This window comes from Artemia franciscana, chromosome 3 (genome assembly GCF_032884065.1).
Source record: "Artemia franciscana chromosome 3, ASM3288406v1, whole genome shotgun sequence".
NCBI lineage: Eukaryota > Metazoa > Arthropoda > Branchiopoda > Anostraca > Artemiidae > Artemia > Artemia franciscana.
In genome coordinates, this window is record NC_088865.1 from 20750957 (window position 1) to 20774377 (window position 23421).

At 36.4% G+C, this 23421-nt stretch overlaps 1 protein-coding gene and 1 non-coding gene across 4 annotated transcripts in view; both read left to right on the forward strand.

Annotated features, from left to right (window-relative positions):
- Positions 1-23421, forward strand: part of LOC136024998 (carbonic anhydrase-related protein 10-like) — a 76592-nt gene that overhangs the window by 33539 nt on the left and 19632 nt on the right. For 2 of the 3 annotated variants that reach the window (XM_065700617.1, XM_065700618.1), the window contains exon 7: positions 11619-11714. The exons of the other annotated variant lie outside the window; for it this stretch is intronic. In XM_065700617.1, coding sequence (XP_065556689.1) covers positions 11619-11714 — 96 coding nt within the window. The remainder of the gene's footprint in view (positions 1-11618; positions 11715-23421) is intronic. 3 annotated transcript variants of the gene reach the window in all.
- Positions 10333-10405, forward strand: Trnak-uuu (transfer RNA lysine (anticodon UUU)). Its single transcript has one exon. It is a non-coding gene; the product is annotated as a tRNA-Lys (tRNA).

A 23421-nucleotide genomic window follows, 5' to 3' on the forward strand; every position in this document is an offset into this window, starting at 1 on the left:
TAAATTAACTTGTGATTCAAACAGACAGTGGATAGACAAACGCCATCAAGTTGTGTCTTATCAAACAGTTCGTGGTAACGAACTGTAGTAAGGAGCGACCCGGCCAAAATAGTAACCGAAACTTTAAAGGAAGGACTTTGATACCGATAGTTACACCAAAGAATCGTATTTTTGATAATTTTATATATATAAGTTTCATTAAGTTTAATATTACCCATCAAAGGTTACGAGTCTGAGAAATTTCCCCTTATTTTAGAAAATACGAGAAAACGCCCCCTAAAAGTCATAGAATCTTAACGAAAATCACACCATCAGATTCAGCTTATCAAAGAACCATACTGTAAAAGTCTCAAACCCTTATTACAAAAATGCGGAATTTTGTATTTTTTTGCCAAAAGACAGATCACATATGCGTGTTTATTTGTTGTTTTTTTCCCAGGGGTGATCGTGTTGACCCAGTGGTCCTAGAATGTCACGAGACTGATCATTATATCGGAAATTAAAAGTTATAGTGCCCTTTTTAAGTAGCCAAAAAATTGGAAGGCACCTAGACCCCCTATCACGCTCAATTTTTTCCAAAGTCATCGGATCAAAATTCCGAGATAGCCATTTTATTTAGCATAGTCAAAAAATTGAATAACTATGTCTTTGGGGACGACTTAACCCCTCACAGTCCCTGGGGGAGAGGCTACAAGTTACAAACTTTACCCGTTGTTTACATATAGTAATGGTTATTGGGAAGTGTACAGACGTTTTCAGAGGAATTTTTCACGTTGGGGGGGGGGGGGGTTACATCGGAAGATCTTTCCATAGAGGAATTTATCATAAGGAAAGAGAATTCCAGGAAGGGGGCGCAGGATTTCTAACATTATTTTAAAAAAAAAAACAATGAAAAAGTAAAATAAAAAAGTTTTTTCAACTGGAAGTAAGGAAGAGCATTAAAACTTAGAACGAATCAAAAATATTACGTATATAAGGGGGTCAGTCTCCTCCTCAATATTCACTCTTTACGCTAAAGTATTTTTAGCGATTTCAACTATTTATTCTACGGCCTTTGTGATTCAGGGGTCATTTTAAAGAATCGGGATGAAATTCAAGCTTTAATGTAAATATCGAGGTATTGAAGAGGGGGAGAACCCCCTCATATACGTAATAAAAATATACAAATATAGAAGTTCGTTAGGTAAGTTAATTTGTAAGTGACGTATATTTATTACTAATAAAAACGTTCGTAAAAAATAAAAAGTTCTAGTTGTCTTTTTAAGTAACCAAAATTAGAGGGCAACGAGACCTCCTCTCCCACTCCTTTTTTTTATCAAAATCGTCCGATCAAAACTATGAGAAAGTCATTCATCCAAAAAAAATAATGTGCAAATTTCGTTTTAATTATTCATTTGCAGTGAGCCAAAATCAAAACATGCATTAATTCAACAAGCGCTAAGAGCTCATATGGCACTTGTGGTGAGGTCAGAAGAGCCAAGAGACAAGAACTCATATGGCATGAGTTCTACCAAATTCTAAAACTCAATAGATTGATTTATAAGGAAAATCAGAGGCCTAATGCCGGTCAGGATTTAAAATAAGAGCTCTGAGACACGAGGTCCTTCTTTGGGAAAGAGCGGACCAAGACCAGAGGAGTTTTTTGAGATATTTTATAGGCCAGACTTTTTTTTCTAAATGGCCTTCTAATACCATAAAAAAGAAGGACTATTGAATGCCTAACTATTTACGCTAAGGGGTGAAACCAAGATCAGTATTGTTTTTGAGGTTTTTCATAGGTCAGAGATGCAACAATGAAACACCTCTTTTATTTTTTTTTATTCAACAATAATGTAAGGAGCTAAATTAAGACTACAAAAGAACAGAAGTTATTCCACATGTGAGAAAGCAAACCTCTACTTATTGCCTCGCTTTTTACGCTAAGATATGAAACCAAGACCAGAGGAGTTTTTTGTGATTTTTCACAAGCCAGATATTATTTTTCTTAATGACATTCTAATAGCATGGAAAAGAACGGCTATTGAATGCCTAACTGTTTACGCTAAGAGGTAAAACCAAGTCCAGAGAGAGTGAGTTTGCATGGCTCAAAGTTTTTGTTTCTTAATGACATTCTAATACCATGGGAATGAACGACTATTGAATGCCTGGCTGTTTACGCTAAGAAGTAAAACCAAAACTAGAGGAGTTTTTAGAGATTTTTCATAGGTCAGACCTTTGTTTCTAAATGAACTTCTAATACCATGGAAAAGAACGACTATAGAATGCCTAGCTGTTTATGCTAAGAGGTGAAATCAAGGCCAGTAGTGTTTTCGAGATTTTTCATAGGTCAGAGATGCAACAATGGAACACTCTTTTAAATTTTTCTTTTATTCAACTATAAGGATAAGAGCTACATTAAGACTAAAAAATAGATGTTATTCTATATGAGGTAGCAAACCTCTACTTATTGCCTCGCTGTTTACGCTAAGAGGTGAAACCAAGACCATAGGAGTTTTTTGTGATTTCGCATAGGCCATAGTTTATTTTTCTTAATGGCATTCTAACAGCATGGAAAAGGACATCTATTGAATGCCTTGCTGCTTATGCTTAGAGGTGAAACCGAAACCAGGGGTGCTTTCGACATTTTTCGTAGGCCAGTGTTTATATTTTCTTAATGAAATTCTAATACCATGCGAAAGATCAACCATTGAATGCCAGGCTATTTACGCTAAAAGGTGAAACAGAGACGAGAATAGTTTTTGAGATATTTCAGAGGCCAGAGTTTTTTTTTTCTTAATGACATTCTAATACCATGGGAAAGAACGAGCATTGAATACCTCGCTGGTTACAATGAGAGGTAAAACCAAGACCAGAGGAGTTTTTAAGATTTTTCATAGGTCAGAGATGAAACAATAGGACACTTACTCGTTTTTTCGTTAATTGAATTATAAAGTAAGGAGCTATATTAAAACTAAAAACGAAGAGAAGTTGTTCCATATATGAGGAAGCAAACCTCTACTTATTGCCTCGCTGTTTACGCTAAGAGGTGAAATCAAGACCAAAGGAATTTTTGAGATTTTTCATAGGTCAGAGATACAACAATATGACACTTGTTTTATTTTTCGTGTATTCAACGTTGCTTAAGCTGAGAGGTGAAACCAAGGCCAGAGAAGTTTTTAAGATTTTTCATAGTTCAGAGATGCAACAGTTGGACCCTCTTCTTATTTTCCAACGCGAACAGAAATTTTCCAGTATATGAGGAGGCAGATGTATACTTAATGCCTCACTGTTTACGCTAAAGTGTTTTCCTACATCGAAAAAAACTTCTTATTCCAATTCAATGGACCGTCCTCCCCTATGCTACCTTCTTATCCAATTCTTACATTGAATAAATAAGAACAGGTTTATTCAAGTAAAGTAAGGAGCTGGATTAAGATTAAAAACGAACAGAAGTTGTTCTGTAGATGAGGAAGATGACCTTTATTTATTTTCTTGCTGTTTACGCTAAGAGGTGAAACGAAGACCAGATGAGTTTTTTAAATTTTTCATAGGTCAGAGTTTATTTATCTTAATGGCATTCTATTACCATGGAAAAGAACAAGATTTTTTCCAAAGAAGAGGAATAGTAAATTTCTGATCTGCATATATTCAAAATACATTTGATTTTAAGCTAAGCAACAGTTTGGGATTTTTTGTTCGCGACATCAAATACTTCACTCACAACCCTACAGCTGTCATCTATAAATTTGAAGTCATAGATGACACCGTTTTATTTTCCTATGCAAGTACTAGTATCTTTCTTATGGCACTTGGTATTAACCAAGTGAGATATAGCAATCGCAAATTCTGTCGGTCTGTCGGTCTGTCTGTGTGTCCGTCCCGGTTTTGCTACTTTAGGCACTTCCAGGTAAGCTAGGACGATGAAATTTGGCAAGCATATCAGGGATCGGACCAGATTAAATTAAAAATAGTCGTTTTCCCAATTTGACCATCTGGGGTGGAGTGGGGGGCCGGTTAATTCGGAAAAAATAGAAAAAATGAAGTATTTTTAACTTATGAGTGGGTGATGGGATCTTAATGAAATTTGACGTTTGGAATGATATTGTGTCTCAGAGCTCTTATTTTAAATCCCGACCGGATCTGATGACATTGGGGGGAGTTGGAGGGGGGAAACCTAAAATCTTGGAAAACACTTAGAGCGGAGGGATCGGGATGAAACTTGATGGGAAAAATAAGCACAAGTCCCAGATACATGATTGACATAATCGGAATGGATCCGCTCTCTTTGGGGTAGTTGGGGGGGGGGTAATTCTGAAAAATTAGAAAAAATGAGGTATTTTTAACTTACGAACGGGTGATCGGATCTCAATGAAATTTGATGTTTAGAAGGATATTGTGTCTTAGAGCTCTTTTTTTAAATCCCGACCGGATTTGGTGACATGGGGGGGGGGCGTTGGGAGGGGGAAGCCTAAAACTTGGAAAACACTTAGAATGGTGGGATCGGGATGAAACTTGGTGGGAAAAATAACCACACGTCCTAAATACATGATTGACATAAACGGAACGGATCCGCTCTCTTTGGGGTAGTTGGGTGGGGGGGGGGGGGTTATTTCTGAAAAATTAGAAAAAATGAGGTATTTTTAACTTACGAACGGGTGATCGAATCTCAATGAAATTTGATATTTAGAAGGATATCGTGGCTCAGAGCTCTTATTTTAAACCCGACCGGATCTGGTGACATTGGGGGGGGGGAGTTGGGAGGGAGAAACCTAAAACTTGGAAAACACTTAAAGCGGTGAGATCAGGATGAAACTGGAAGGGAAGAATAGAAACCTGTCTAAGATACGTGACTGACATAACCTGACCGGATCTGCTCTCTTTGGTGGAATTGGGGGGGGGGGGGGTAAATTTGAAAATTGAGGTATTTGTAACTTAAAAAAGGGTGACCAGCTCTTAATGAAATTTGATATTTAGAAGGATCTTGTGCTTTAAAGTTCTAATTTTAAATTCCGACCAGATCCTGTGACATTGGGGGGAGTTGGAGGGGGAAAACAGAATTCTTGGAAAACGTGAAAATTGGGGTATTTTTATCTTACGAATAGATGATCGGATCTTAATGAAATTTGATTTTTAGAAGGAATTCATGTCTCAGAGCTCTTATTTCAAATCCCGACCAGATCTTTTGACATTGGGGGGAGTTGGAGGGGGAAATCTTGGAAAAACACTTGGAGTGGAGGAATCGGGATGAAGCTTGGTGGATAGAATAGACAAATGTCCTTGATACGTGAAGGCAGAATCGTACTGGATTCGCTCTCTTTCGGGGAGTTGGGGGGAGGGGTTCAGTGATTTGGCGAGTTTGGTGCTTCTGGATGTGCTAGGACGATGAAAATTGGTAGGCGTGTCAGAGAGCTGCACAATTTGACTTGATAAAGTCGTTTTCCCAGATTCAACCATCTGGGGGGCTAAAGGAAGAGGAAAAATTAGAAAAAATTAGGTATTTATAACTTACGAGTGAGTGATCGGATCTTAATGAATTTTGATATTTAGAAGGACATCGTGACTCAGAGCTCTTATTTTAAATCCTGATCGGCATTAAGCCTCTTATTTTCATTTTTAAATCAATCTATTGATTCATAGAATTTCGTTAGAGATCATACCATATGATCTCTTGGCTCTTAGCTCTTCTCGCCTTGTCACAAGTGCCATATGAGCTCTTAGCTCTTGTTCACTGCTGTTATCGATGGTATCAGAGGCACAGTAAGCTCAAAATCAGTTAACATACTGTAACCTAAGCGAAAAATCAGTTTGGTACAGTCTATAACCCTTGTGAGAAAAGATGGTAGCATTTGGGTAGGAAACTAAAACGGTGCCATGACCGTAAATTAATAGACGACAGCAGTAGGGACGTTAGCGAAGTATTTAAAGTCGCGACAAAAAAATCCCAAACTGTTATCCAAACTATAAACTCTGGCCAATGAAAAGTCTCCAAAACTGATGCTATTAGAATGTTATTGAGAAAAATAAACTCTTGCCTATGAAAAATCAAAAGGCAATAACTAGAGGTTTCCTTCCTCATAAACGGAAAAACTTCTCTTCATTTTTAGTTTTAATGTAGCTCCTTACTTTGAAGATAAATAAGCAAAACAGAAAAATAATTTTCTATTTGTAGCCTGTCTGACCTATGAAACATCTCGAAAACTCCTCTGGTCTTGGTTTCACAACTTAGCATAAACAGCGAGGCATTCAATAGTCGTTCTTTCCTATGGTATTAGAATGTCATTAAGAAAAATAAACTCTGGCCTATGAAAAATCTTATAAGTTGTTCTAGTCTTAGTTCCACCTCTTCGTGTAAACAGGGAGTAGTTCAATAATCGTTGTTGACCATGCTATTATAAAAGTTATTAAGAAAAATAAATTCTGGTCTATGAAAAATTTCAAATGCTCTTCTGGTTTTGTTTTCACCTCTTAGCATAAACAGTGAGGTAATAAGTGAAGGTTCGCTTCCTCATATACGGGACACTTTATCTGTATCTCCTTACCTTATAGTTGAATAAACGAAAAAATAAAAGAAGTGTTCTATTGTTGCATCTCTGACCTATGACAATTCTCTACAACTCCTCTGGTCTTGGTTTCATATCTTAGCATAAACAGCAGGATATTCATTTTTTTTTAATGCTATTAGAATGTCATTAGGAAAAGTAAACTCTGGTCTATGAAGAATCTCAAAAAACTCCTCTGGTCTTGATTCCACCCCTTAGTTCAAACAGCTAAGAATTCAGTAGTCATTTTTCCAATGCTATAAGAATATCATTAAGCAAACATAAACTCAGGCCTATGAAAAATCTCAAAAATTAAAAATTAAATTAAAAAAATTAACTCTTGCTTATGAAAAATAACAAAAAAACTCCTCTGGTTCATATTTTGGCGTAAACAACGATGCAATAAGTAGAAGTTCAATCCAGAAAATAGGGCGGCCTTGGAAGCCTTGGAGTGGAACATGGAGTCCTGGAGGGGGATATTTGGGCCCAAACTAATGTGCTAACCCGGTAATGAAAAACCAGTCTGCTCGGGAACATTACATTACAAAAAGGATACCTGGCCGGCTGTAGTCATTACAATTTTTTTTTTATTGAAACAACTGTCACCGATCATCAAAATAATTAGTGTCCTCGGTACCATTAGATTACAAAAAAGATCCTTTTAATTGTATATTAGAATCCATATCAAAACTTCGTTTATTAGACATCTTGTCACTCCAAGAGATACGGCATGGGTACTGGCTCACAGGACTCACTGTGTTGTTTCATCGACAAAATAAACCTGACGAGCAAAATGCCTTTTTTATCGAGAACCCAGATAACAACATCCAGATACGGCATTTACGACATAGGGCCCTCATGGTACAGCAATAATATTCTGTGGCATACGATGTTTACAGGAATGTTCTTAACTCTATGGCAAGATGCAATGAGATTGGTAACTTCAACTGGCTCTAGTATACTCCCTATGTGTGTATCAGGATTATATATGGACACAGGCAGACAAATGTCGAATATCTTAAATAAGTCCCGGTACTAGGAATTGTAGGGGTACTGGCTGATAATATTTGTAGACCCCATACTACTATCGTCCCCTCCTCAATACCTCGCTCTTTATGCTAAAGTTTGAATTTTGGCGCGATTCTTTAAGAAAGACTACTGAAACACAAGGTCCATTTAACTAGAACAATAAGAAGCTTTTTAAAAGTATTAGAAAACTTTGGCGTGAAGAGGAATGTACTGAGGTGGGTGCAACCACCCTCACATAGTTCATAATTTCTGTTCGTTTTAAGTTTTGATGTTGCTCCTTACTTTCAGGTGAAAAATTTGCTATTTTTAATATAATATTTAAAAACGATTGCGTCCCTTTAAGCAGCAAAAGAGATCGTGTTCCAGCAAGGTGCTGGTTTCTGCTATCTTATGCCATGAAACAGCATAATACTGACGTTTGAAAATTTTGAGATAGCCAATCCATTTGACTTGACGAAAAGGCTTAAAGTTCTCTTTTATCGCTGCAGCCCTAGCTGCAATCTAATGATATCACAATGCCACATACTAGGAGTGGTATTATGTTAATGATATGCAGAGCCATTTTATCAAATTTGTAAAGTGTGCAACTCACCTCAGCCTACGAAGGAATGAAAATAAGTTCTTTGAGGGAATAATTTACCCATTGCGCGTTACTTAGATCTTAAAAGAAGGGGAAATCCAGAAAAATTCCCCCACGTATTGGTAACGATAATATTCCTAAATTTAAAAGCCTTTTTAGTGTTTCCTCCGGAAAACATATCCCACGGGTCATTCTCCTCCCGGAAAATCTCCCCATCAAAAATTCCCCCTACAGAAAATCTCCCCCAGAAAATTCCTTCAACAATTCCACCTCATTGGGGAGCCAAGTCCATAAACTGAAAAACAAGATAATCCCCTGAATCAATAAACATGAACATCAGCTTTTTTCAAACGTAATACTTTCCAAAAGAAAGCTAATCCCGGACTAAATAAAGTTACCCTTTACCCTGCATTTGTATAAATTATCTAAGTAACTTACTATGATTGTATATGCAAAGAGTTGGAAAATGACACGCAAATCAAATTCATTCTAATATGAAAAATTCCCCACCATATGCAAATCAAATTCATTTTAATATGAAAAATCATTCCTTCCCCATGGAATTCACATTCCCCTGACTATCTCCTCCCTTAGAAAACTTTTCCCACATGTACAACAATAATTATATTTTTGAAGCTAAAAATATTTTTGGGTACTGAACTAAGAGTTTACTGAAAGTCAAAAACTGTAGTTCCAGAAGTGTGTTAGATGGCAGAATTCATAATTAATTAATCCGTCACTTGAATATCCAGAAACTATGAATAATTTGACCAAAGACTAATTGAACCGGATAATTTGCAGTGGAGGATCCATGACTTACTCGTTTTCTTTAAGGTTTAAACGGCTTTAGAAAAACTAAGTTAAATGGTTTTTCTAAGATTTCCGGGAAAGTAGGTGTCGGCTTTCAGTTTTCTGTCGCTTATTCGGATTTCCTAATCAAGCTTGCCTTCCAGGTTATTCCAGGTTATGACAAGACTGCCTAATCAATTTTAAAAGGTTAGGCCACCAGGTCAGGATTTACCATTAGGCCCGGGCCTAGGGGTGCAATAAATGATCACTGAGTGATTTTTTCTTTACAAAAATTGGACTCCTGTGATTTATCGTCGAAGTGCCGGATGCACTCTGTCGATGCGCTGCCTATAATTATTTGTGTTAAGGACTCTGAAATTTCATTCAGCGTGAAAAGTATTAAGAAAGCCTTAATGTGGGGGGGGGCTATACCCAGAACGTTTGTAAGATTGTACTCAGCAACTTCTTAAGGTGTTTTGGCGGTCGGTTGAACAGTGTAATCAAGGAGGCACACTCGTGCCTCTTTAAAGAGGCGAACCACGACAATGTTAAGCGATCTTCAGTTCCAGTGGTATGGTATCCAGTGGTACGATCTTCAGTTCGCAGAGGGATGGGGAGGGATGCATTTCGTAGCCCGAGCTCCAACTAAGAAACCTGCCAAATTTCATCCCCCCTCCGACTTTTCCTTCATGGGGAAAATCTGGCCGAAAGTTTCGACCCCCCAACCCCCCCCCCCCACCCACCCCCCCACCCCTTTAACGTTGTCCGATCGGGTTGAAATTCACAAGTTAAGGTCCCCTAGGGCCCAGGAGCTTATCCGCGAAATTTCAGCTCGATCCGATAACTCCTTCCCTGTTTTCCAGAAACCACGCATAGCCACTTAATGTTCATGTTCTCCTTTTGTTTTGTTTTTTCGCCACGCCTACAGGCCACAGCTGACATCGGATCTGGGCGTACGAAGACTCATTCGACGCGGAATTCTCCGAGTAATTTTCCTGGAAAGTATCGTCGGAAAATCTTAACCCCCCGATTTTCTAGCTTAGAAAAACCCCATTTCCCCATGTTAAGTTTTTTGTTGTTAAAAGTTACGAATTTCAACATTCAAGTACATCAAAATGATCAGCTCGACATGGTGAGACTGACTGAAAGCTTCAAAAAATTCTGTCTTAATCTGTAAAATTTTTATTTGAGAAAAATGACAGAAACCCTTTTTTTTTCTGCCACGCCTACAGGTCACAGCCGACATCGGATCTGGGTGTACGAAGACTTATTCGACGCGGAATTCTCCGAGTAATTTTCCTGGAAAGTTTCGTCGGAAAATCTTAACCCCCCGATTTTCCAGCTTAGAAAAACCAATTCTTAAAAGTTATTTAAACGTTATATTTATACACATGCAGGTATTTCGACTTCAAACATGCCCGGTTAGCTCAGTCGGTAGAGCGTGGGACTTTTAATCCTAAGGTCAAGGGTTCAAGTCCCTTATCGGGCGGTTTTTTTTCACAAAATATGAAAAAACTTCGTTTTCTTAAAGAGTTAAAGAGGCTGCGTCCCAAAGTCGAACCTTAAAACGTACAAGAATTAGGAGATGTAGTCCTAATTCCTGTACGAGGAGTACAGGAATTATTAAATTACATCCACCATGGATTGTAGAAAAACGTACAGAAATAATATGAAAAAAACTTCGTTTTCTTAAAGAGTTAAAGAGGCTGCGTCCCAAAGTCGAACCTTAAAACGTACAGGAATTAGGAGAGGCTTTTAAAGACTTTTAAAGACCCCCCGCTTTTAAAGACTCTTTTGTACGGGTGTTTTGTTGTGGGGGGCTGCCGCCCCCCTAACCCCCAGCTCTTGGCTTCGGAAAGGCCCTCTTTTAATTAACAAAAAATTGAAATGAATGAATAATGGAATAACTTCGAAAAATGTTAAACACAAGAGGACAGGAGAACCATTGCGCCGAAACTAGTAATTAGTAACAATGAAGTTGACCACTCCATTTACATTTTAACATAATTATTGAAACTGTTTCCCAGACACAGAGCAGACAAGCTAAGAGCTGGGGGTGGGGGTAGGGTAGCAAACAAAAACCTGTTTTGTATTCTTTGTTAATTAAAAGAGGGCCTTTCCGAAGCCAAGACCGGGGGGTCAGGGGGGCGGGAGCCCCCCACAACAAAAAACCTGTACAAAAGAGTCTTTAAAAAGCGGGGGGTTTGGGGGCGGCAGCCCCCCAACTGCCTCTCCTAATTCCTGTACGTTTTAAGTTCGACTTTGGGACGCAGCCTCTTTAACTCTTTAAGAAAACGAAGTTTTTTCATATTATAACGTACACAGGAGACACGAACAGGCACGCATACATTTTATTATATATATATATATATATATATATATATATATATATATATATATATATATATATATATATATATATATATAATATAGATATACTCTATTGTGACAAATAAAAATGAATTTGAAAAGCACCCAATTATGTAAAAAAAAAAAATTAAGTGTTTTTTCGTTTTTGTTAACTAAGCTAGTGTGCAAATAAAGTGAAATAACAATATCTTAAGAAGAGATTCTAAGATGAAAATGGCGGTATATTAACAAAAAACACAGAATGTGTAATTCGATCAAATTTTCCTGAATCTCCTTTACTTCTTTTTTTCCTTACTTTTTACTTCTTTACCACTTTGTTCTTCCATCCATAGATTCAGATATATGGATACAATGCTGATTTATATAGAAATGGTAGTGAGGCGTCCCACAGACCAAATGGCTTGGTTGGAGTTTCTATTCTTGTCCAGGTTAGTTTTTTTTCTCCTTTTTCTTTTATATTTTCAAAGCTGCAAATAAAATTTAAAAGATATCTTCTAAGATATATTTAAGTTTATTTCTTACCATGACCACAGAAAAAAAGAGAATAATAGAGAGATCCAAAAGGAAAAGAGTTCATTATGACTCCAGCAACAAAATTAGTTTTTTGCTTTGCTCCTATTGTTTAACATATGAGTAGCACTTAAAATGTTTTTATTGTTTGCAAATCTGAATTTTTAGAGTAACAATAAGAGTAAAACTCTAAAAAAGCCATTTGTTATAGTGAACTGTAAGTTAAGAGTAGCCCCTGGATATCTGATGTTCCAGTGCCCACCTATCTGAGGAGAAAACGAAAAAAAGATGCCATATATGCAGAATATCGTGGTTTCAGCCACTTTTTTGATTTTCAAGCCAATATATTTTCCTTGTTGTTCAAGCCAAAAGACGGTAATTTCCTGTATAGGGGTTTCCGACAAGAAGATTCTAATAGTGTACTTCTTGTTTTGATCTGACTCTTATTTCAGGAGTTATGGGCTATTGTAGTTTTATTAAGAGACATCATCGTCTCTTATTAGGTTGCTAGCTACCGCTGCAACCCGGAAAGAAGACATCGTCCCACAGACAAGGGTCATTTCCTACCATCCCTTGTGGCAAAGCAAAATGTTGGCCGACTGGGGCCAAAATGCTACCGAGCCAAAATTATGAGATAGCCATTCTGGGTAAAACCATCGACGGTCTATAGACTCAGACAGATCAAGACAGATAGACTCAGACAGACTACGGACTGATCGAGCCACTAAGGACAAACATTTGGTAATTTGGGCGACAAAACAGAAATGTTAGCTCGCCTAAGGCCAGAATCTTACAGAGTGAAAATTCTACAATAATAAAGCCGGTTTAAAGAAGTAAAAAAAAACTATCACACATAATCTTCCAGTTTCAGAGGTCATACCGCCAGGCGACGGCAAATCTTCCAAGATATATATGAAGTCCGTACGAAAATGAACGGTTAGTAAATATAGCCCATACAGTACATTCATTTTGCTTATACAAAAACCGACAATAGGTTAATGGTCTTTTGGTAGCTTCGAGGAAAAATCGTTAAAAAGAATTTGGAATCAGTTTTCTACAGCTATATCGGATACGTTTGTGAAACGAAATCAAGTATTGTTCTCGTTGGCGCTAATAAAAAAAAACATTCTATTGTGTCTTATTCTTCATATGCTCGCAACCGTCTTAAAACTGGAGCAGACACGCACCCATAACTTTGTTACTCTTTGGGGGGGGGGGGAAATAATAAAAACAGTTCGGTGGGGCCCAATAAAAATAAGTGAGCATTGTTATTTGACAATTTAAATGTGAAATACCCAGAAATTCAATTTTTTCTGAAGGGGGCGGGGTAGGACTTGGGACCCCAGGCACTCCTCTACTTCGAATATAGTACTGAAGTGGTACATAGGGCTTTTGAATGGAATGCAACAAACTTTATTAAAGCTTTGACTTGCAACATAACTTAGGCAGTAGTAAATTTCCATTTTGATACTTGTAAGCTGTGCCTAGAGGTGCAAAATACATCGGAAAAGAAATTTAAGTATTTATATCGCTTGTTCTCTTTGTGTAGCACTGAATTACTAATGCATGCTGCACAAACACTGGTACTGATTAAGAGAAAGTAAGGCTAATATAATCAGACAGTTCGTAATAACAAACAGTGAGTAAGGAACGACTCGGTCCAATAGTTGCCGAAACTCCAAAAACAGAAGGGATTCCCTGGCATGATGTGCTAAAGCGCTAGAAATTGAATAAAAAAAATTGAACCGAAAGTAAGAAGCAACATTAAAACTTAAAACAAACAGAAATTATTATGTATATGAAACTCTTCCTCAAACCTCGCTCTTCACACTAAAGTTTGACTTTTTGTTCCAATTATTTAAGAATGACTTCTGATACACAAGGACCGTTTAATTAGAATAATAAGCTTTTTTATAAAATTCAAAAACATTTCGCGTAAAGAGTGTGGTACTTAGGAGGGGGCAATCCCCTCATATACGTAATCATTTCTGTTCGTTTTAAGTTTTAATGTTGGTTATTACTTTCAGTTGAAAAAACTTTTTTTTTTTTTAATTTAATTTCTGATAGTTTTTCAACTTATACTGGGAAATCCAGCACCCCCTTATGGAAAATTCCTTTCCCCCTCGAAAAACCTTCCGTGTAAAGATCCTCCCACGTGAGTCCCACCACCAGAAAATCCCCCCCCCCCCGTCGAAAACACCTTTATACTTCTCAACAGCCAATACTGCATGCGCGTGCAGCATCGGCTGTGCAATGGGTAAAGCTCATAACTTGCAGCACTTCTCCTGGGGACTTTGGGGGGTCAAATCCTTCTAAAAAAAAACAATGTTATTTGATCTATCGACCATGTTGAAGAAAATTACTATTTCAAAATTTTGATCTGACAATTTTGGGTAAAAAAGAAGAGCGGGAGGGGGCTAGCTGCCCTCCAATATTTTTGGTCACTTAAAAAGATCACTAGAAATTTCAATTTCCAATCAAATGAGCCCTCTCCCGATCTCCTAGGATTGCTGATTCAATACGATCGCCCGTGAGGAAAAAAACAACAACAAATAAACAGGCATCGATGATCTTGCTTCTGGCAAAAAAAAAATCAAAATTCTACATTTTTGTATACAGACGCTTGAAACCTCTACAGTAGGGTTCTCTGACATTTTGAACCGCATGGTGTGATTTTCATTAAGATCAATTGATTTCTTAGGGGCGTTTCCCCTTTTTTTGAAAGTTAGGCAAATTTTACCGGGCTCGTAACTTTTTATGGGTAACATTAAACTCCATGAATTTTATACATTTTGAATAAATGTAATATCCGATTCTTTTGATGTATCTATTATTATCAAGACTTAGTTTTTTACAGTTTCAGCTACTATTAAGCCGCGTCTTTTCTTACATACAGTTCGTTACCACGAACTGTTTGATTCTTTAGGAAAGACTGTTTGATTCTTTAGGAAAGACTTCTCAAATACAAGGGCCTTTGATTTTGAATGAGAAGTGGTTTAAAGAAATTTAAGGCTTTAGCGTAAAGAGCGAAGGTTAAGGATGGGACATCCCCCCTCATATACAGAATATTTCTATTTGTTTTAAGTTTTAATGTTGCTCCTTACTTTTAGTTGAAAAGAAACTGTTGTTTTTTTGTTTAATTACTCAAGCGTTCCCTGTTTAACAAAAACGCAGCTTGGTGTGTAAACGACTCCAAAAAATCTTAATGCCAGAAGTTAAGGTTTATATGATCAGAAACAGCTCTCGCTGATGATCAGCATGTGGAAAAGTGATATTTAATAAATTGTTCTGTTAAATTTATTGATATGTACAAGCAAACAAACCAAAAAACAAAGTTACTTACAATTTTCCACTAACTATATTTGTTGCCATCAAAATGTTTACAGTCCAGCACTAGTTTTCACCGCAAAGAAGGATAGGAAGTGGGCTTGAAAGTAGTTGTTCCTGTTACATACTAGAAATTTCTTTTCATTTTAAATTTTATTGTCACTGTTCACTTTCGCTAAAAACAGTTTTTTTTTTAATTCAGTACAGTTTGAAGTTTGTATTTTGAGCTTATTCTGAGCTATTTTTTTTCGGTATGGTACGTTTTCAGTACGATCTGTGTTAAACTTAATAGTACTATCTCCTCAATAGTTTTAACAAGGCCCATAGCCAATACTATTTTCTTCCTTGATGGCTTAACATTCCCAAGAGGTTTAATGGCAATGTCCTCAAGATGCACGTGTTATAATTTTCTTCAAGACGCAGGTGCTTGTTACATAAGAGAGAGAGTGTTTTTTACTTGCATTGTTATGTTTAAAACCTGCAAAGGCCAGGAAAAACCTTCAGGACCCTGCCAAATCAAGTTTTCTTTGGTTGTTACGGAATAGTTAATGTTTTCTTCAAGACATTTCAAGACGTTTCAAGACATTTCAAGATGTTTAAAAAAAATCTTCAAGAAGTTTTTTCAAGACGTTTCAATACAGTCAAGAGGTTTGTAAGATATTTTTCCTCAAGACGTTTCAAGACATTTCGAAACAGTTTTTAAGACATTTTTCTTCACGACATTTTTCAAGACGTTTCAAGATATTTCAAGACAGTTTTTAAGACATTTTTTTTTCGAGACATTTTACAAGAAATTTCAAAACGTATTTTAAGACATTTTTCTTCAAGGCGTTTTTTAAGCCATTTAAAGACGTTTCAAGACATTTTTTTAATATTTTCTAAAGATGTTTTTCTGCAAGATTTCTTTGGTTCTTACATAATAAGGAATGTTTACATGTTAAGGATGACGCATTCTCGTGTGATTTGTTTCTTCAGGGCCCCATGGGAAATCCCTGCTTGTAACTGAGGAGGAGAAACACGTGGGTGCTACGCAATACTTCAAGAGATTTTTTCTTTCTTCAGGATTTCATTTTTCTTTCAGGACGTTTCTTTTCTTTCAATACTTTTTTCGATATTTTATTTTCTTCATGATTTTTTCCTCAGGGAATCTTTGTATTTCAAAGATTTTTTGTCCCCCTTAGGAATCAAAAGAGATGTCCCCTCAACGGATATATATATATATATATATATATATATATATATATATATATATATATATATATATATATATATATATATATATATATATATGTGTGTGTGTAATGTTTGAAAATACTTGAGACACAATAATGCACGCCTAAGGGTGTTGTTGCACGCCTAAGGGTCTAATTATGTGCCAAACTGGCGTCAATTGCTAGGAGTCATCAGTGGAAACGCTGTTGGGAATTTTCCTTTAAGTTTAAATGATCGTTTCTAGAGTAAACGGTTATTTTTGTAGTAACGTCTAAAAACGTTTTACGTGTGACAATGTATTTCAGAGGGTGCAACATGCTAGGCATTATATTTCAAGCTAGAGTTGATTAAAAAAAAAGGGTAAAGGATACGGCATTAGACTTTACAGTCCGTACCGGCGGTGCTGATCTCCGTTTCTTGGCCCTTCAGCCAGGAAGTGCAATGGGGGGTTTGGGGCCAGCCATCCTGTGCGTTCGCACACCCTTCCTGTTTACCTTCCCCAGATTTCTCCAGGTACCCATTTAGAGCTGGGTCGACTCTGGCTAAGCTTACAGAGTCACGCCACTGACCCCCGTCCCAAACTGAAGAATTGGGTACACTGGGATTCGAACCCGCGTCCTCTCAGACAAGGGATCCCGAATAGAGTTGATTACAAAAAGTCAGTCATTCAGAAAAAACGCTATTGGTAATTTTGCTTTAAGTTTAAATGATCGTTTCTAGTGTAAACGGTTATTTTTGTAGGAAAATGTCTGAAAATGCTTTAGGCAGGATAATGCACACCAGAGGGTGCCATATACTAGCCATTGAGTGCCACACTGGTGTCAAGTGCTAGGAATCATGAGAAGAAACGATCAATTCTAGTTTCAACGGTTATTTTTGTGGGAAAATGTCTGAAAATGCTTATATGTCCTAATACAAGCCAGAGGGTGCCGTGTGGCAGCCATTGAGTTTGACGGGTTGGGAATTGCTATGAACCATTGCAATCTAACAATAGAATGGCGAGTTTCCACTGTTCAAATTAAACAATAACATTTTTAGTTTATAAAGGCATTTTTGTGAGAAGAAGCCTAAAAATCCCTTAGGCATGATAATGTGAGCCATTGGGAGTCATTAGGATAGTCGGTTGTGCCAGGCTGGCCTCATTCGCCAGGAATCACCAGAATAAATGCTACTGATGAGTTTCCATTAACTTTAAACGACTGATTCTGGTGTTAACAGATATTTTTGCAGAGAAATACCCAAAAAATGCTATATGTGTGCTAATGCTTACCAAAGGGTTAAGCGTGTCAGTCAATTAGTGTTACAGGTTGGGAATTATCACGGCACATGGCAATCTAACAATGAAAGGGCAAGTTTCAGTTTCCACTAACAATGGTCATTTTTAGTTTATAGGCTTATTTTTGTGGGATAAGGTTGAAAAACCCTTAAATGTAAAAATCTGCGCCAGAAGACTTCATCAGGCTGGTACATTGTCTCACATTAGCCTTAATTGCCAGGAATCATCAAAAGAAATGCAATTGGAAATGTTTTATTAACTTTCAATGATCCTCTCTAGTGTAAATGATAATTTTGCAGGAGAATGCCCGAAAAATGCCTTACGTGTAATAATGCTTGCTAGACGGTTCTGTTTGTCCGTCATTGAGAGTCACAGTCTGGAAATTACCATGGAACATCGCAATCGAACATTGAAATGGCAATTTTCCCCTGTTCAAATAAAAATAACGGTCATTTTTATTAAATAAGTTATTCTTCGAGGAACAGATTGAAAATCCCTTAGTTGTTATAATGTAAGCCAGAGGGTGTCATCAGACTGTTATATTGTCCGCGCAGGCCTCAATTGCCAGGAGTTATCGGAAGAAACCTTATTTGGGATTTTTCATTAAGTTTGAATGTTCATTTTTAGTGTAAACGGATATTTTAGCAGGAAAATTCCCGACAAATGGCATATGTGTGATAAAAATTTCCAGGGGGTGCCGTATGTAAGCCATTGAGTATCACAGGCTGGGAATTGCCAGAAAACAATACCAAGAAAAAATGAACAAAATACAGAATTAAACCATATGTCCTGTGTCCCCTTGAATTTACCTCAAAGTAAGTCATTCCCTCCTCTGAATAGATCTAGAATTATGGTTAAAAGTAATGGTTTTCATGCAGTATCATATTTTTGATGTTGTGGATGTACTTATGGCGAATTTCTCAGCATTTTTGTCGATAATACTCAATTGAATGGCTTTCTAGCTGAAAATATCTTCCTCTTAGGGGTATAATTGTGATTTCAGTATCCTAGGAATAAAGTGTTTAAGTAATGCCAGTAAATTCGTTTTTATTAAAAGACTTGAATGCACAAAAAAGGCCTTCAATCTTTAAATTTATTTTTCCAGGATAAAACTTCAATATATTTCACTAATGCAATTTAAGCATCGTCTTGCCTATGCACATAGGTATGCTCGTTCAAAATTGCCTCTAATACAAGTGTAAAATTCTGTCTAGTGAACAGGAAAAGATATACTTTGATCGCATGTGAAGATGTACCATATTCTAGCCGTAATGATACTCTTGGTTTTATTTCACCTCTGATAGAGCATTCAAGTTCCAATGTAGTAAAAGACTCTATTATTACTAAATAATGCGCTAAGAACAATCCCAAATATCATTTGACAATACCCTCTAAAGTATTAGTTAACAAGCAGGTGCACGTAAAATGTAACCAATTTTTAGTAGTCGGTTTTCTCCCCCTCACGTCAATAATTGGAGACATAGGAAACACGCTATTCATAGATTTTTCGAAACATTTCCTTAGAAAGTATTCTCGAATCAAAATATTAGGAAGGTTTTCTTGATCCAGCTGTCTAGCGCACCATTCCGCTAAGGAAAAATCCCTTTTGATTCCTAAAGAGGACAAAAAGCCTTTGGAATATAAAGGTTCCCTGAGAAAGAAAATCTCAAAGAAAATAAAATCTCGAAAAAAAGCCTTGAGAGAAAAAATGTCTTGAAAGAAAAATGAAATCTTCAAGAGAGAAGAATCTCTTGAAGTTTTACGTAACACCCACGTGTACATTATCATTACGTAACACCCCATGTGTTTGTCCTCCAGTTTCAATCAGGATTCCCCACGGGGCCCTGAAGGAACATTTCACACGAGAGTGGGCCATTCGTAACACATGTAAACATTCCCTATTACGCAAAAACCAAAGAAATCTCGAAGAAAAATGTCTTGAGAAAAATTTCTGAAAAACGCCTTGAAATGTCATGAAACATCTTGAAAAAAAGTTTTGAACAAAAATGTCTTAAAAAAACGTCTTGATCTGTCTTGAAACGTCTTGAGAAACGTTTTAGAGAAAAATATCTTAAAAACGTTTCGAAATGTCTTGAAACTTCTGTAAAGATTTCCTGCAGAACAATGTCTTAAAAAACGTCTTGACATGTCTTGACAAAAGTCTTGAAAAATGTCTTGAAGAAAGAAATCCCATAAAACGTCTTGAAATGTCTCGAAACATCTTGGAAAACGTCTTGAAGAAAAAGGTCTTAAAATGTCTTTAACCGTTTCGAAAAAGGTTTTAACTTATGAAAACAAGAAAGGAAATAATAAATGAAAAGAGAAAAATCAAGTGTATAAACGAGGTAAGGTTTCTTCAAAAGGTTTTGAAGAAAAATATCTTAAGAAACGTCTTGAAATGTCTTGAAGGAACAATTCTCTATTACGTAGCAACCAAAGAAAACATGATTTGGCGGGGCCTTCAAGGTTTTTCCTGACCCTTGCGGGGTTTTAAAAATAACAATCGAAGACAAACACTCCCTATTACGTAACACGCACCAGCATATTGAAGAAAACTAATAACACCTGCGTCTTGAGGGGATCGCTGTTAAACTTCTTCGTGAAATTAAATCATTACGGAAGAAAAGAGTAGCGGTTATGGGCGTTTTTAAAACTATTGAGGGGATAGTAATCTTAATGAATTGAGGATTGAATTACTAGTAATAAAATGGTGTTAGAAAATAAAGGATGCAAAAAAGTAAACCAAAAAGAAATGATAAAGAATACGAGAAAAATTCATATTTGTAATATATAGTTTTCGGTTTCCAGGAGCGGGATTACTTAGATACTTGAATTTTCCAAAAAAGATACAGATTAATTTGAAAAGAACTTTTATCCTCAAGACCCTTTATTCTCTATGGTAAACTTTTCAAACCAAAAATCACTTACTTAATAATTATAGTTTGTCGAAGACTTTTCTTAGAAACTCCGCAAAACGTCTTAGAGTTGTGATAAGAATAGTAATGTATTCCAAATGTGATTTAATTCCAAACTCAACTGCCCTTAAGGACCCATGAGAAGAGGCATCTTTTTCCCTTAAAGTTACGAGCTCTGAGAAGTTCTCTTCAGGGAAATTACTTAATAGTAAACTTAGCACTTGTGATTAAAAAGTGTTATTACTTCACGGGTGACAAATCTAGCTGGTTTTATTTTACATTTAAGCTTCATTCTTCCTCTCTCGAGAAAAGATTTATTGGTCTATTTGTGAAGTTGTTGTTACTGTTGGAGGTTTTTTCAAACTTTATAAGCAGTTTTGATATTTACTTTCACCTCCAACGTTTATTTTGTTTGACGTATAGAAAGAGACATCAAGATAGATAATAAACGAAAAAAAACTATGGAGATGAGCCAAAAAAGTAAAAGAGGGAATGCCTCTCCCCCCCCCATTCCTACCATTTTAGTGTCACTTGTGCGAAAAACTCAAAGCTTGCCTATTCACATTTTCATTTTTTTGCCAATCTATTTCTATACAAAAAAGAACATAAATGGTCCATATCTTACAAGTGACCTTTTCCTGCTACGAGCGACGAGCGAATATGCATTTGCACGATGTCCAAGTGGCGTCTGAAAATTCTTCGCTAGATTAAATAATTACTTGAATTTACGTTCTGTTCACGAATCATTACTATTTCTTATGTCTGAATGAAAGACAGCACTTCTTTTTATTTGTAAAAAAAAAGAACGATTCTTAATAAAAAAAAAAAAGATGATTAAAGTTTTCAAAACAGTATCTATAGCATTATCTAAAATTGTAGCATCTCGTAGATGTTTCAAGGCCTATCCTGAAAAAAAAATGTTTTATAGAAAGCCAAGAGTAAGTGCCAACATTAATTTAGGTAGGTAACGAATAATTGTCTTGTACAAAATGGGAATAATTAATTAAGTATTTTCAAGTTCCAAGGGATAGAGAAAATAGTATGTTATTGTTTAAATTGGCAAAGTGGAAATTTACATGACTGTATAGCATCTTCAGAATTTTTTATAATATGCATTCAATTTTTGATCAAAAAGACCTCCATTTGCAGTTTTTATCAGTTTTTATACAAACAGAAGCCAAATTTCAATCATACATAAGACTTCTTATGCAGAGGTTGTCATTTCAAGAATATCGCAAGAAGATCAAAATCTTGTGTTAAGCCTTGTGGATGAAAAGATGAGTTATACTAAAAGTAGATTGTGGGAACTGAGAAAATCAAATAACCATGCTAAGAAACGGAGCGTATATATTTTATATGTAATAAGTGAGTTGAATTACAATAGAAACCAAAATGTTAATTCGTGCTCATGAATTAACAGCAGCTTTCGACCAAGAAAAGCAAGATAATTTTAAAACAATGCCTTTTAACGTACTTTGGATGGTCAAACTAAAATACTCAACAGCCACATTCAGTGTTCTTAGCAATGTAAATGCTAGCATGCAAGGTTAAGGGAGAAAATATCCTCATCTCAATTGATAAACTAGAATTCAAAACGAAAATTGTGATTCAGGAAAATAGTAATTTGCTAAAAAAAATTCGATTGTTTCTTTTATTGCATGCCGCCTGAAATAAATAGCTACCCTATTACAGTTAGTCATCTTACTAGCCTTGGAGGAAATATCAAAATCCTAAGAATTATCCATTTTTGAATGCTGAAAATTTTAAATGAATAAAAAATCCTTTTGTAAAATTTTCTTCGAGGGTTCTGAGACCTGAATCAAACAGTTCGTGGTAACGAACTGTAGTAAGGAGCGACCCGGCTCAATAGTAACCAAAACTCTAAAAAATTGAGTTTTGATATCAATAGCTACATCAAAAGAATCGCATTTTAATGCTGATTTTAAATATATAAGTTTCATCAAGTTTAGTCTTACCCATCAAAAGTTCCAAGCCTGAGAAAATTTGCCTTATTTAGGAAAATAGGGGGAAACACCCCCTAAAAGTCGTAGAATCTTAACGAAAATGACACCATCAGATTCAGCGTATCAGAGAACCCAACTGAAGAAGTTTCAAGCTCCTATCTACAAGAATGTGGAATTTTGTATTTTTTGCCAGAAGACAAATCACGGGTGCGTGTTTATTTGTGTTTTTTTTTTCCCCAGGGGTCATCGTATCGACCAAGTGGTCCTAGAATGTTGCAAGAGGGCTCATTCTAACGGAAATGAAAAGTTCTAGTGCCCTTTTTAAGTGACCAAAAAAATTGGAGGGCATCTAGGCCCCCTCCCACGCTAATTTTTTTCCCAAAGTCAACGGATCAAAATTTTGAGATAGCCATTGTGTTCAGCATAGTCGAAAACCATAATAACTATGTCTTTGGGGATGATTTAATCCCCCACAATCCCTGGGGGCAGGGGCTGCAAGTTACAAACTTTGACCAGTGTTTACATATAGTAATGGTTATTGGGAAGTGTACAGACGTTTTCAGGGGTATTTTTTGTTTGGGGGTGGGGCTGAGGAGAGGGGGCTATGTTGAAGGATCTTTCCTTGGAGGAATCTGTCATGGGGGAAGAGAAATTCAATGAAAAGGGCGCAGGATTCTCTAGCATTACTATAAGAAAACAATGAAAAATAAACATGAAAACGGTTTTTCAAATGGAAGGAAGAAGTAGCATTGAAGCTTAAAACGAACAGAGATTATTACGCATATGAGGGGTTCTAAAAATACTTTAGCATAAAGAGCGAGGTATTTAGGAGGAGATAAATACCTTGCTCTTTATGCTAAAGTATTTTTAGTAAATTCAACTATTTATTCTACGGCCTTTCTGATTCAGGGGTCATTCTTAAAGAATTGGG